This window comes from Lepidochelys kempii, chromosome 10 (assembly GCF_965140285.1).
Source record: "Lepidochelys kempii isolate rLepKem1 chromosome 10, rLepKem1.hap1, whole genome shotgun sequence".
Taxonomy (NCBI): domain Eukaryota; kingdom Metazoa; phylum Chordata; order Testudines; family Cheloniidae; genus Lepidochelys; species Lepidochelys kempii.
Window position 1 is genome coordinate 9,171,598 of NC_136389.1, and position 15,897 is coordinate 9,187,494.

The 15,897-nt window shown below is 44.1% G+C and overlaps 1 protein-coding gene across 1 annotated transcript; it reads left to right on the forward strand.

The window, feature by feature from the left end:
- The first annotated feature begins 1,164 nt into the window (after positions 1-1,164).
- KPNA7 (karyopherin subunit alpha 7) lies at positions 1,165-15,315 on the forward strand. The gene is made up of 10 exons (XM_073361380.1): positions 1,165-1,230; positions 4,993-5,130; positions 5,693-5,778; positions 7,511-7,779; positions 8,522-8,604; positions 10,550-10,813; positions 11,340-11,573; positions 12,427-12,609; positions 13,392-13,541; positions 15,162-15,315. The coding sequence occupies exons 1-10, from the start codon at positions 1,165-1,167 to the stop codon at positions 15,246-15,248; spliced, it is 1,560 nt and encodes a 519-aa protein (XP_073217481.1). The 3' UTR covers positions 15,249-15,315.
- Positions 15,316-15,897: the final 582 nt, after the last annotated feature.

Below are 15,897 nucleotides of genomic sequence, written 5' to 3' on the forward strand. Positions count from 1 at the left end.
CTCCAAAAGGCTTGGGCAATATATCCCATGCCTGGTGGTGAATGCAAAAAGATAAAACTGGAACACGTGTGCAAAACTGCTACACTAGCATGTTTAGAAAGACCTTACTTCTAACATCTCAGCTGCATCCATGATTTCAATGCCGGTAATCCCCTAGGACTGCTGTTGAAGTGTAAACTTGCCTTGCTTCTCCTTTACCAAACTGCTCAGGCTGTTTGGTCACCTGCATCATCTGCCACTGTGAAATAAACCAGCTGGTGGTGTGTACCATGTGCTTTCCCCAGCAGTACGCATCTGAGTTTGTCTGTAGTTGTGGCTAACATTGACTGTTGTGTGGTCTTTTTTTTTAAACTAAACACTTGTAATCAGAGCTTTGTGATGGGCAAGGCTTCTTAGTGCAAATTGTAACCTTAGTGCAAATTATGACCTGGAAAAATACTTAAATCTGAGCCACTTACTGGCTGATAGTGGTGTAATAAGAATCAACAAATGAATCTGGGAAAATAGGAAAAGCTAGAACACCTCGATTACCTTAACGGTGCAGGCTACCTGGTGGTGTAAGGAAATAGGCTTGCACATATTCAGTCTCTTCATAGTCAGCCCTTTCAACATCATGGATTCTCTTGCATCTGTCTCAAGCTTTGAATGTGTCTAAACTAAAGATGGCATGAGGTAGAATCTACAGTAACAAGTAATGGCTACAAAAACCTCTTTGGACATGTCTGGGTTCTTTTCCTAGATCTGCTCTGTGCTTAGTGACAAATGTAACTTCAATGGTCTAGTGTTAGTTACTGGGTTTTTGTCAGCGTTCTAAGTGACCCATGTTTGGTTAACTGCCAGGATCGCTCATGCTCTGGAGCATGAGCATTAAATGGTCTTTCCTGTCCCTGTCCAGAAAACAAACTTGTACCTAAACACTGATGCAGTAGAGCGCTTTGTCCCCAGCACATGCAGTTTGGAGTACTAGACTTTGGACACTAGAACATGTTCACAGCCCATACCTGTGCCCGGTGCAGCCTCTCCCTTTAGACCAAGTTAAACCATGTCAGTGTAGCTTGTTGGCTAGTTGCAGTGAAACTACCTAAGCACTGAAACTAAATCTGTTCTGTCTCCAATCCTATCTGCAGGTGAAGCTTTGAACTTGCTCAACAGACAGCTGAAAAGATGCCTACCACAAACGAGCAAGATGAGAGGATGAAAAAGTTTAAAAATAAAGGCAAAGATACAGCTGTAAGTATGGAGGTCTCCAACCAATCAGTGTCCTGACAAATTAATGTGTATGCATGATTCCTCACTAGCTCTCTTCCCTTATGACACAGAACTTGAAAATGTTGACCGTAAGTGGTCTAAACAATATCTTTCAGAATATGATAAAGCATATAACATGAGATTTAGGCTTGGTCTACACCAGAGGTTCTCAACCTGTGGGCTGCTTGTGGCCCACTAAGCATGCAACTGTGATCCATGTGATATCCTCAGGGTCATACAGGGAGTATATATATTGTGTGAATGTGGCCCACATAAACCAGAGAGCTGCATATGTGGCCCACAATGGTAAATAGGCTGAGAACTATTGATCCATACTGTGAACTTCTGTCAATAGAACTACATCGCTTCATGCCCCTGAGGGACGTAGTTACACTAAACAAATCTGTGGTGTAGACTGTTTCTTGGGAAGACGAATTCCTTACGCAGAGAGGAGAAACCTGTCTCCTGGTAGCATCTTCACTAAGCACTACAGTGGCACAACTGCACCACTACAGCTGTATGTGTAGACAAGCCTTAATACAGCAGGAAGAAAACATGCCTTGGGCTTGAAGGAACAAGCTCTAGCTTTAAACCACAAGAGAAACAAACTTGGTAAGAAATCATTGGGGCAGAAAGCTGGCTCTTGAAGCTTGTCAAAGGCAGAGATTCAGCTTTTCAGGTCTGTCAGACTGGAGCTTAAACTGTACTGGACACAATTTTGTGCAGCTTGAAGCTAGCACTAAAACTGTCTGTCTTGGTTTGGGGTTTCTTGTTTGAGTTTTACACTGCCCTCGAAACAGTTATCTGCCTGGGGGTCAAGGCTTTGAAAAGATTGCATAGAATACAGAATTTGAGAGATGGATCTGGGTTTTATTCAGTTGGAACAGTGTTCTCTAGCACTTCCTCTATGGTCCTCTTGTAGAGAAACTGAGGAAAACTCATTTAAATAGTAGGGAAAAAATGCAAACTGACAAGATTTGGGGGCAGGTTTCATAACTGAAGCAACTTTCTCCAGCTGGCGATATCTCAAGATGACAAACCTTTAAAAGGCCTGCCGAGTTTTAAAATAAAAACATCCTGGGGTAAGGAAAATATTTGTAGGGGCTTGTGTAAACTTGAAAGCATCTTAGATTAACCTGAATTGCTTTAGGATAAACTGCCTTGCATCCACATGTTTAATTACATCATCTCATTCTGCTTTAATTAATCCATTTTGAATGCAGATACACTCTAATTTGGAAGGAGTTGCCCTGGAATAAGGTTGGTCTGAGTGCATCCCCATTCTGAATGAGCTATTCTGAGTCTGGCAGTCCTCCCACTGCTATTGCACCCTGCATTAGTGCCCACCTGGGTGGACCCGTCTTACCTGTGTGTGCACTACTGTTCCTGGGTCATCTTGACCAGATGTCATCGCCCTGATTAAATGTTGGTGTGCAGCCAGGTGTGCCCTCTTCTGGAAAGCACGCGTGCTCTCCCAGTCACATACAAATTATAGAAGCCATGCTCCCATGTGGGATAGCAGAAAAGGCGTCGTGGGCATTGGTTTGACCAAGTCCTCAAATTCCAGTGGCTTCCAATAGGTGTTCCCCCATACAGTGAGAAAAATCCCAGAACTCCTAAGACTGGTGGTGGATCTCTGTACCATGGGATGTCTGCCCAGAATGCTCTACACTTACTTTGAAAAAGCACAGTGATGCACGGCCTCTGATTCTGTTACAGCACCATAACACAGCAGTCTGGACCCACAGCTTTGGGAATAGTTATACCTGATTGTGTTTGTCTCAATCAATCTGAAATAACACTCAAGTGGAGCCAAGTCCTTGTACGTGGCTGCAGTGAAGCTCTCTGAGAGGATAACTGTATTGTGATCAGTGTCGGATTTGCATGTGCACCAGAGAACAGTCTGACTATACTGGCATCAGGAATGCCCTAAATGGGGGACTGACAGAGGATGGCTTTATCAAAACTTCCTGATAGGAGGTGCCAGTGTAGACAGAGTTGTGACAGCCTTGAGAGAGGGGAAATGTCAGAACAAGTCCTCCTAAATCTTGGTCTGGAGTTTCCTAGTGAAATGAAACCATCTATGCCAATATATTCGCCTCATTTAGACATGTTAGAAACAGCTGCCGTTCCCCTTTAGCATGTGTAAGGATGCAAGACAAAAGCTGTCCTTCATAAATAATGATGAGGGCAGATTTCTGATGCAGAGTGATCTGAATTGCTTGTAAATTGGGCACAAGCAAACAATGTCTTTAATACAGCTAAATATATCCATCTAGGAGCAAAGAATGTAGGCTGTGTTTACAGGATGTGGGAGTTGATCCTGGGAAGCAGTGACTCTGAAAAAGATTTGAGGGTTGTGGTGGATAATCAGCTGATCATAAGCTCCCAGGGCAATGCTGTCACCAAACTGGCTAATATGATTTTTGGGTACATAAAGAGCAGAATTGCGTGTAGGAAGAAGATTATTTTACCTCTGTATTTGGCACTGGTGCAACCACTGGAACAGTAGCTCCAGTTCTGGTGCTCACAATTCAAGAAGGATGTTGATAAATTGGAGAGGGCTCAGAGAAGAGCCATGAGAACAATTAAATGATTAGGAAACCTGCCTTATAATTGACTCAAGGAGCTCAGTCTCTTTAGCTTAACCAAGAGAAAGTTATGGGGTGATGAGTACCTACATGGGGAACCAATATTTAATAATGGGCTCTTCAACCTAACAGAGAAAGGTGTAACTTGATCCAATGGCTGGAAGTTAGACAAATTCAGACTGGAAATAGTGTTAAATTTACATGGAGGGTAATTAACACTAGAACAAATTACCATGGATATTGATGTATTCCCCATCGTTGGCGATTGGATGCTTTTTTCTAAAAGGTATGTGCTCCAGGAAGCATCTTGAAGTTCTGTGTCCTGGCTTATACATAAGCCTTGCAGAATTCAATTTTCATGTCTTTTATGATTTTGACAGAATATTGCTGTTTGGTTTTAAGCATTTTTAACTTTAAACATTCAGTTTCAGGAAATCATCTGGGGGGTGTCAGACAATTACTTAACAACAAGTGTTGAGATTCAGAAAAAGCTTTAAGCACAAATTGTCTGCATCACATGTCAAAATATATAAAGTAAATATTCTTAATCAAACTAGAATTTCTCAAATAGCACTTTTCTTTCTTTGCCTGTTGAATTTTCAATTGATATTTTTTTCACTGGTTTGTGTGTGGATGGTGAAATTGACACTTACAGACAAAAATGCAATCTTTCCAAACTTAATTATACAGGAGGTCAGACGAGATGAACAACAGTGGTCTCTTCTGGCCTCGTAATCTGTGAATCCGATTTACCTTAATTTTTTCCAGGATAGCACTAAAGCATCTCCCACAGGAATATCCTCTGCTCTGGTGACTAGGAGAGCAGTTGCAAAGGTAGCTTCTTGGCCGATGGCAGATCATTACAAGATTCCCATTTTTTGGTCTTGCAGCGTAACTCAACTTGCTATGATCCCCCTACCCCAATAACTATTGTAGTTGCCAATCTGTCGTGTGTAAGACTTGTCACAATATTTGTGAAGCTACAAAGCTTTAAGTCAAACAGGAAATCTGAGCAGTGCACTTGAAGACTAAACTTGGGATAGAAGTCAGATCACTTCCTAGAGAAATAATGTGTGCACTGCTATGAAACATCGATTTTTCAGAGCTCACACTCACAAAACAGCTTGTAACATATGGCACTCTTCCTTCATAGGCAATGAGACGCCAGAGGATGGAGGTTAATGTAGAACTTCGGAAGGCCAAGAAAGATGAACAGATCCTAAAACGAAGGAATATTTCTTTCTCTTCCATGGGGGAGAGTCTTTCTCCAGAACAAGAGAAAAAGAATGCAGTGAGTACAGTGCACTACTGTGCAAAAACCATTCTAGCTGCTAGACTCAATGGCCAACCTAACTTGCATAGTGACTTAGTTGCTAGCCACTCTAGTGTTCACTGCAACATCTGAGCAGCTCACAAAGTCCTAGTTTAAGTGACTCAGTTCTACAGGAAGAATATTAAAAAAAAAAAAAAAAAAAAACAAGAAAGGGGATGTCTGAAAACGTCTTCTAACAGAAAGTCTAACATACACCATTGGAAGATAGAACTGGCAAGAACCCAAGCTGGCTACTTGAGCAGTGAATGCAATGTGATAGCTGATAGTCTGGCTACACTGGAACCTTCTCAACAAACTTTCAGAACTTACGACCTTAATCCTGCCTGGCACAAGGGATCAGTTACATCTGAGGTTTTCATGGACTTTCTTCTTCTCTCATCCTGAAACTGCACTGCATGAAGGATGGCTATTTAGACATGCACTAGTGACCGATTGGGCCTAGGCTTCTATTTGACTACACAGCTTAAGTCTGAGTCTTGGCTTACCTTGTCTGACTCTGAATCTCATTTCTCCATGACAGACTGCTCAGCTCTCCTTGGAGGAAATAGTTCAAGCTGTGAATGGGAACAATCCTGAGCTTCATCTGAAGGCCACTCAGACAGCCAGGTATGTTGTAACAGTTTTCTGTGGAATAGAACACACACATTGATGTAGTGTCCATTTGTGCTAGAGACCTGTTCCCTGCTCAAGAGTTTTACTGCAGACCTCATTGAAGGACTAGAGAGGATGGATTGTCCAGTGGTTAGGGTATTGGCATAGGACTTGACATCTGTGAAGTCCCTACTTCACCAGACTTCCTGTGTGACCTTGGGCAAGTTGCTTAGTGTGTCTGCCTCCATTTTCAATCTGTAAAATGGGGATAATAGTACTTCACAACACAATTGTGAGGAAGGGAAGAAATCAGATTGAGGCATTCAAATACTGCAGTAATGGGGGGCAGGAGGGCAAGGATACAAAAGCAAGAATCCAAAACATAAGGCAACTCAAACATTAGCCTGTGTAGAGGTAGAGTTGCTTCCTTGCTAATTCATGGATGGGGAAAGGGATGATTCTTTGCCTTCCATAAGCAAGTGAGTGTTGGGGGGCCAAGTGGAGGGAGAGGGGGTGGAAGAAACCAATCAATGTCTGAAGCTCAGGTTAGAACAGTTTAAAAACTGACTTTAATGTCTGAGGGGACAAGCACTGTGAAGGAACACAGAGGGTTAAGTGTCTCCTCTCCTCAAAGGGTTAGGCCTGTTTTGAGGTGCTACTCTTCCTTCAGGCCACATAGCAGCCTCCCACCTTGGCCTTCAGAAGGCAGAGGGATTGCTGTTGCTGCCTCCACTCACTGAAGGCTCCTCCTGGCTTCTTCTGCTGACTCTACTCCCTCGACAAGGGTATGATACGTCTGCCAGAATGACTAGGGCACGTCTATACTGCAGTTAAACCTGTGGCTGGCCTGGACTTGCAGGGCTCAGGCTAAGGGGCTGTTAATTGTAGTGTAGATGTTCACAGGAGCTTGAGCCTGAGGTGGGAGGGTCCCAAAGGTCAGGCTGCAGTCCAAGTCTAAACGTCTGCACTGCAGTTAAACAGCCCCTTAGCCCAAGCCCCTGGCATGAGCCAGCTGTGGGTGTTTTTTAATTGCAGTGTAGATGTACCCCAAGAGCCTTCCTAAAGGACCCATGGTGGTTGATAGGCAGTGCAGTAACTTTGCTCCTCTGGGGACTGGTTCAAATGCATTTGCTTCACAAGTGACCAACTTGACCTCTACTAGTCCCAACTTGTGCACATAATTAAAACAACTTGAAAACTAGATGTGACTGACCCCTTCAAGGAAGAGGAAGGCAGCCAGTCTTCCAGGTGCATGGCAGAGCTGATCCGCAATTAGCTCTTGAATGTCGCAGGCAAAATCTCAACAAGCTGTCGGTAGTCAAACTGGGAGACTGTATCAGAAAACAAGTCTTCTAAAGGATGCCCCACAAAAAGCAGTAAGCTTTAAACAGGAAAGAGGGAGCATTACTGCTCTTGTTAACATGTTCTCTGGTTGCTACTGCTCTGAGCCATAAACAAATCATGATATTGCTACCACCATGACCTCTTGAAGACCTGTGTTCTACAGTGCTTTTGTAGAAGACTAACTCTTGGATACACAAACAAAACTACTGTAGGATTTGCCTAAACTAGATGCTGAATTCAGTTTTCCTGTAGTGAGAGCTACAGAGCTTGTCTACTCACTGTGTAAAACACTCCCAGGGTCTATCTCACTATCTGATCTATAGGATTGTGGTTCATCAAGATTTCCCACTGATGGAGAGAACTTACCCTAAGATGCCATTTCCTGTCTCCTGTCCCCCCACAGGAGGATGCTGTCCCGGCAGAGGAACCCACCTCTCAATCAGATTATTGAAGCAGGGATTATTCCCAAACTGGTGGAATTCTTGAGCCGTAACGATAACGTTACCTTGCAGTTCGAAGCCGCGTGGGCACTGACTAACATTGCTTCTGGAACATCTGACCAGACAAGAGCTGTTGTGGAGGCAGGTGCTGTCCCAGCCTTCGTAGCCCTCTTGTCTTCTCCACACATGCATATCAGTGAACAGTCTGTGTGGGCACTAGGTAACATAGCAGGTAAGAGGTGCTCTCTAGCTTTCACAAAATGGTGACCTGTGCAAGGGCTCTCCTTTGGAATGCCTCCAGATTTTGCCTTGTGATCAGTGTTGCCTTGGCAATAACCTCATGCCCTCTAGCCTTAATGGAACTAGATATCTAGGCTTCTCAAGATAAAGCCTAAGGTAGAATAAAGACTAGGGTAGAACCAATAAATCCATCTATCCAACCTTGTGGTATAGGCAAACCCCTTCGGCACACAGATGTTGGCTAACAACCCTTATTGAGACCTTAAATTCCTCTTGTAATGAAGGCAAGTACTCAGTTTTTATTTTCCCCCCATATCTGCCTCTTCTACCACTCCTTCCTTGCCCAAGAGAGCATGGTTTTGATTTTCTTAAAATTCAGTTGGTGTAAGGGGGGAAAAACTGTCTGGCCACTGAATCCTCACCAACTGAAAACAAACAATACTTTATAGCTCTAACAGGAAGTCCTTGTGGCACCTTAGACTAACAAATTTGTTAGCCTCTAAGGTGCCACAAGGACTCCTTGTTTTTGCTGATGCAGGCTAACACGGCTACCACTCTGAAACCTGTCTCCATTTATGGCTCTAGTTTGCCTACCAATAATAGACCACCTCATCACCTACTGTTGGTGGCAGGTGTAGATAGGACTTGTAGTAATGTTCTTTAACACAACAGGAAGATGTCTGGCTGCTAGATAAGACAACTGTCAACAAACCATTCTGCTCTTCTCCACACAGGTGATGGCCCCATGTACAGAGACTCCCTTATCCACAACAATGTGATTCCTCCTCTGTTGGCTCTGGTGTCACCTTCTACTCCTGTAAATATTCTAACTCCTTGAATTAGTAGCTGTTAATCACTTGACTAATTGCTGAACTGTGACTACTAATCACTTGTAACACAGTCAAATGTTAACCCATTTGTGTAAAGGTGGAATGGGCTCTGCTCTTGAGATAAAACTGTTGGAGGAGGGGCTGGAAGAAAAGGATTAATTAGTGGCTTGTGATTGGCTAACTGAAGACTTCCACTGGATACAAACTAACAAGGATCTGACTGCTTTCACCTGTCAGATGTTGATTTGGCTGTCTAATGGTGGCAAATTGGCAAAGAGGTACCAAGTTGGACCCCCTGCACCTAGATCTAAGGAACTTTTTCCATTCTAGGTCTCATCCTCTTTTAAACCTTTCCACTGGTCCAGTGCTCAGTAGCAAACAACTGTCAGAATTAGATAGAAAGTGGTGAGATGCTGAATTGTCACTCCCCACCAAAGGATGTGAAGGGGGCGGGAGGAAATGGCTAGTATTTGAGCTGGTGTTAAATGCTTCAAAACCAGTTACTATACATGAAGACAGTTAGTCCCTACCCCAAAGAATTTAACACCTTGGCTCAAAAACCAAAAAAACCCCAAAATAATAAAGGGGGGTTGGAGGTTGGCAATGCAGGTGTATTATAAATCACTTTATCTGCAAACCCATGTGAGGGATCCACTAGACAGTTGCTTACCACATAACTGTCAAATACACACTTCCCTGGACCAACTGCTTAGTCTGACCCTGCTGAGGGTTTCTGAGCTGATAACTGTGTCTCCAAGGCTCCCCTCCTCCCAGGAAGGGCTGAGGCTTTATATAAGATGCTCCCTGGGAAATGGCAGGGTTAGGGCTGGGCCTAGTGACCTGCATGGATGCCTAGGGCAGGGTGTCTGTAGGGCACTGATGCCCTATATTGCCCTTTCCTATGGGTAGAATACAGGCAGGAGAGCCTGCTGTACTCCTCCAAGGTAGAGGAGGGGCAATTTAGGGCAGTGTTAAGCAAACTCCTTCCCTTAGATCAGTGGTTCTCCAATTTTTGTATTGGTGACCCCTTTCACATAGCAAGCCTCTGTGTGCAACCCCCCTTATAAATCAGACACTTCTTAAAATTTAACACTACTAAAATGCTGGCGATGAAATGGGGTTTGAGGTGGAAGCTGACAGCTCATGACTCCCCACATAATAACCTTGTGACCTCCCAGTTTGAGAAGCCCTGCCTTAGATACTCCTAGATCTTGCAGTATTTCTCTTGCTGCTGCATTCCTGGATGTTCTCGCACACTCTTGCCTCCTCCCAGGGAACAGCGTGGATAGATTGTGCATAGAAAACATAATATGGTAAATGCAACTTTGTGAACCCAGATGTTGCTGTCTTTCAGAAAGTCATTGCTTTCCTCCTGCTGTGATGAATATGGTCTGCACAGCACTAGCTATTCATAGCCTCTGTGCACAGTACATTAGATCAGCCAGTCTTGCCCATGCTGAAAAACCAACCACTCCAGTTCTGATCTGGATAGGGGATTACTTCATAATCTTGGTCCCAAAGTCAGGCAAATGCTTGCCTTGGAAATTGGCATGTTACAAGTTAAATGCCAAACAGCTCTAGTTAAAAATCTCATACTGTTTTAGTATCTGTTTGAGACTTCTCACCAGGTGGCAATTTAACATGGTGGAAGGAGGCTGCTTTCTTACTCTTTCCTAATCTCAGATGGGAGGCACCCTATTAACTAATCTCCCATCTTATCCTTTCTCCCCCACCCCCTGCCTCAAACGTCACAGAAACCTGCCACTGGCTTTGCAGGATTCCCCTACACTGACTATCTTTGCTGTTCCCCTCTAACTCATGAGGAAATGCTATTAAATGGGGCAAATGCACCATTTCTAGAGTGCTTCCTTTCCCTGGCCTTAGCTTTGCAGACTCAGTCTTTGTATGAGAACATCCTCCCTTGTTTTTCAGGTTGGGTTCCTGCGAAATATAACGTGGACACTGTCAAACCTCTGCAGGAACAAGAACCCCTACCCTCCCCTTGAGGCAGTGAGGCAGATCCTGCCAGTGCTCATTCGCCTACTGAAACATGAAGATAAGGACATTCTCTCTGACACGTGCTGGGCTGTTTCCTACCTGACTGATGGATCCAATGATCGCATCCATGTGGTGGTGGAGACAGGGATTCTCCCGAGGCTGGTGGAACTCATGGGCAGTCCAGAATTAAGTGTTGTGGTATGTAGAGCACATGGCCTATGGCAAGGAATACTCATTCTTTCATGAACCTCACTCCTCCACAAAGGCACAATTCAGTGCTACAAAGGGAAACCTAAAAAGCAAGGCTCTTCCCTTCTAGGACTGGAATCGGAAGCATGCTGAAGGCAGGAGGGAAACAAATGTATCCTTGTCCACCATAACGGGATTGTCCTGCTCCCTAGATTGCAGAGGTAGCTCTGCTGCTGATCCAACACCCTGGTCTTGCTCCTTTATGGTTGCATGACATAAAGGTTTAACAAGCCAACTTCCTCTGAAAGTGGAGCTTGTCTTGAAGGTAGGACACCAGAGTTGTGCACTAGTTTATGGCTGCATGGGCCGGCAGCATGAATAACCTTTTCTACTGGTCAGTAAGGGAAAGACCAACATTGAGGGGAAACACTTGTTAGTCTTTGGCAGGTACCCCAGACTTAAACTAGTTCTGCCTCTTGGGTGACAATCTCCTCATCTAGCTCATTCAGGGAGTGAATCATTTCTCTCTGTCTAGACCCCTGCTCTACGTGCTATTGGAAATGTAGTCACTGGGACAGATGAGCAGACCCAGATGGTCATTGATGCAGGTGTGTTGGCCGTCCTGCCACAGCTCTTGCAACACCCAAAGCCAACTATACAGAAGGAAGCAGCATGGACTCTCAGTAACATTGCAGCAGGACCTTGCCATCAGATCCAGCAACTCATTACCTGTGGACTGCTACCTCCCTTGGTGGAGCTGCTAGATAAGGTACAGGAGAAAGAAAAGGAGTATTTGTGGCACCTTAGAGACTGACCAATTTATTTGAGCATAAGCTTTTGTGAGCTACAGCTCACTTCATCGGATGCATGCTGTGGAAAGATCCACAGCATGCATCCGATGAAGTGAGCTGTAGCTCACAAAAGCTTATGCTCAAATAAATTGGTCAGTCTCTAAGGTGCCACAAATACTCTTCTTTTTGCAAATACAGACTAACATGGCTGTTACTCTGAAAGGTATGGGAGAAGCAGTGTGGGTGACGTGTGGTGCTGGGATGACCACTACCACAAAAGCAGTGCTGAGTTAATAAAAGCACCATGCTTCCCACTTCTAGTCAGACTTTGTTTGGACTAAGAGGAATAGCACATGCTGCTCATCCTCTTGAGGTACTCTGGCCTGTTTCATGTGCCTTAAAACTGCAAGGGAGCTGCACACTTTTCTCACATGCCCCTCATAGAAGCATGCAGGTACTCTTTCCCTATGACTAACCTCTTTCATACATCTCAAGTGTCAATGACTTGTGCCTGCTGATAGTTGTGGGGTGGGGAGGCAGAGTGAGGGCAGCTGGCTTCAGCAGTGTTACTGAGCATGCTCAGTCCATATGAGCATGCTCCGTACAAAGCCAAGCAGCAAATCAGGCGGGGGGCAGATTTGACCCTGCATGCCCCCCCATATGTCACCTCTACAAAGCTTAACTTAATTCAAGAACTAAGCAGACTCCTGAGACTACAGAGTGCTTAAGCAAACTGCATATCAAGGAAACTGTCTAGTCCTTTTCCACTTATTACATTTTATAGATACAGCTGACTGGATCTCCAAGTTCTAACATGCATCTCTCTTGCAGGGAGAATTTAAAGCTCAGAAAGAGGCCGTGTGGGCAGTAGCCAACTTCACAACAGGAGGCACTGTACAACAAGTGGTGGACCTTGTCCAGTATGGGGTCCTTAAACCTCTGCTCAATCTGCTCTCTGCCAGAGATGGCAAAACCATCCTGGTCATCCTTGACACAATTTCAAATCTCTTCTTGGTAAGATCTTCGTTTCCAGTGGTGGCCTTGCTTTTTTTGTAAGTGGTGGCTTTTCCCTTGTGGGGGGGCCCTCAAACTTTTATGCACTAGGGTCACACCTTGCTTGTGCACATGGATCACCAGTATTGGCCCTACCCTTGGAATAGGCTGTAAGCAGTACAAGAATGCAAGTGTTGCCCCCCAATGACAACTAAATACCAAAAACTTGAGCTGACTTAGATAAAGTTAAAAGCAGTGCTAAGAGGAACAGAGCTGTAAGCAGGAATCTGTGCTTTTCTTCCTTCATAAGAGGATGAAACAAGCTAGTATGGCACTAAGTATCCTGTGTCCATATTGGCCCACCTCTAGAAATAAAATCCATTCCTATTGACCTGCTGTGTAACAGCACAGAAGTAAAGGGTTCTTGAAAACTAAATCTTAATATGTAAATAAAAGCACTGAGGTTAACAACTAAAGATCAACTGATCCCAGAGGATTATAACTAAATCCCATGGAGCCAAGTACTTATTGTGTGGTTTAATTTTTGTAAATACCTGAGTTTGAGGCCTCATTCTTGTAGCACTGCAGGATCCAACTGGAGAGCTTGTAGCTCACAAATGAGAGTTGACTGTCTTCAATACTTTAGTATACAGGAGTTGGTACTCAATGGATAGTCCCAGAACAAGGTGCCATCTGATAGAGTTAAATTATACTGTCACCAGATTAATTTTTTCAGCATGTCAAGAAGGCACCTCATGGCAGCTGATACCTAATCTCCTTGCTCCTTCTCCCAACATCCACAGGCAGCTGAGAAGCTGGAAGAGACAGAAAAGCTGTGCTTTCTAGTGGAGGAACTTGGTGGCCTGGAGAAAATTGAAGCACTGCAAACCCATGATAATACCATGGTTTATCGAGCTGCTTTAGGTCTCATAGAGAAATATTTTGCTAGTGAGGTATGTGGACACTGTCAACTGTTCTCCCCATTCTACCACTTGAAAGTAGTAATCACATGTGATCTCTGAATAGTATCTTGTGCCAGGTGTCTCCATCCAGGCTTTCAGGACCCTGAAACAATCTTGAGCTTCTGCAGTTTGTTAGCCTCAGACTGTGCCATTATTCAGTTCACCAGGATCCGTTACTGATCTGGACTCCAGAAGCTCATGCCCAACAAAGTCAACCAGATCCTGTCTTGCTTCTGGAGTTCCTTTTGGCTATCTCCAAATGACATCTGTTGGAATGATTCAAGATTTATATGAACTGCAAATGTACATAGGCTTTACTTATTTAAAGCTTAGCTAACTTATTGTCATGAATGGAAGACCAGACTAAACATCCTACTCTAATTGAGAACTCTTGTCAAGCTGCTATTCCTATAGGTAGAGGGTCAAATCATGTTAGTTCACAACAAATCTCCCTCTAGCAAAGGTTAAGCTTAGAACACTGGCCTTATGCAGGAACTCTAAAGTTACGGTTACTGTTGCATGTGGGGAGGGGAAAATGATACAGGGTACTTAGCCCTGTCTAGCAGCTCATGTGCCACTATGATTTAACTGCAGTTACAGCATTTGTGCATGCACAAACACAGAGCATAGCTGTGCTGCTAAAGTATCTGAAATGTATTTATAACATTAGGCTTAAGAGTGAACACTTATCAAGATGAATTGGGGCACCTTTAAATGACAAGCTTTTTGAGCAGGGCTTCTCATACCAGTCTGTACAGTGCCCAAGCACTGTGGGGCCCAGATTCTGACTAAAATCTCTAGGTGCGATATCAGCATAATGTTCATATCCCAAACCCTAAGGTCTAGAAACTATTGTTAAAAGGAACACTCATCATGACTAAAATCCTGCAGTTTATAGGGTAGCTGTTCTGGGTAGCTGACCCGAATCTTGAAGGATTAGGGGCACAGGAAGAAGTCTGTTTTTGCCATCTTCCTTTTGAAGACACTGTCAGGCTGTAACAGCAGTGATCAGAACTTGAGTGAACCCTGATTCTACTGCTATGCTTCTGTGAGACACTTGACCTGTAGCCATGACAGTCAGCCCATCTACACAATCAATACAGGAGGCCTAGAATATCACTGCTTTGTGCAGTACTAGATGGCTTGGAACAGCACCTGAACTAGTCCCTCATCTTCATGGCACTGGCAGGGAGATGACTGATCTGAGCGTTCCACTGCTATAAGAAACGAGTCATTTAGTCAAGTCAAATGGCCAGTCTCCATTGCATGAAATACTCTTAGCTAACTGCCCCCGATATGTTCACACTACAGCTGGAAGCAAGCTCAGGCAGCAGCTTGACCTCACAAGCCCATCCAACTTCTTGGATCGGAGCAAGGATGGCAAGCTGCAGTCTCTCTTCCGCTATTTCTAGTGTACTAGATTGAGTGAAGCCAGTCAGAGTGTCTGCCTACTTGGGCTGGGAGGCTTGCTCCCAGCTGCAGCTTAGACCTACCCTGAGTACTTTCTAGATTTTAGAAGAGCAACAAGAGGGCATAAACTTGGGCCACGGCAATCCCAACAAGCTGCTACTGCCACTATCATTCAGCTGAGGAGTATCTGTCTTTCTCTAGGAGAATCCAAACCTGCAGCCAGAATCTGACCAAGAAAGACCAACCTTCAACTTCTCAGCAGAGAAACCGGATTTCTACACCTTCTAAAGACAAAGCACCACAAAACACTGAGATGGTGGGTGGAGGTGTCCTCCTGTCTGGCAGCCAAGCCCTTAAAGAGGAACAAAGATGTTTAGTCTTTTTTTTGTATTTCTGAAATCTGACAATAAATCACACTTTCTGGATTTGTACTACATGCTTCTGAAGCCTCTTTCCAAATCACTGCTGTGAATGTCTTCAACAGGGTCTGTCCTAATCTCTCTCACTACTGGAGTCTAACAGACTGGTTTTCAGGCAAGGGGCATGGATGGAAAATTCAGTCCACCTCATTCACAAAGCAAAATAAAAGCATTCTTAAGTTATACTCAGACTTCGTAAGAGAACACCCTGCTGCTTAGAGCATTAGAATAAAGCAAACTTTTATCTAGCCACATGAGATAAAATTTTCAAGTAAGCTTGGATGTGACTGAAACCTCCTTAGCTCTAAAATAAGCGATTTAAAGAGTTTCCATCTCGTAGGTGCAAAAAAAAAAACCTGACCAACAGAAGGAAACTAAGGGCACTCTTTCGTGGTTGACCTAAGCATCTGCTAAAGAAGATTTGTACTTTCTAAAACTGGCCTCAGTTGCTGATGGCCTAAAATGAGGCCTGAACAAGTAGAAGCTGCTGACTTTATCTCATAGTAGTGGCAAAACTA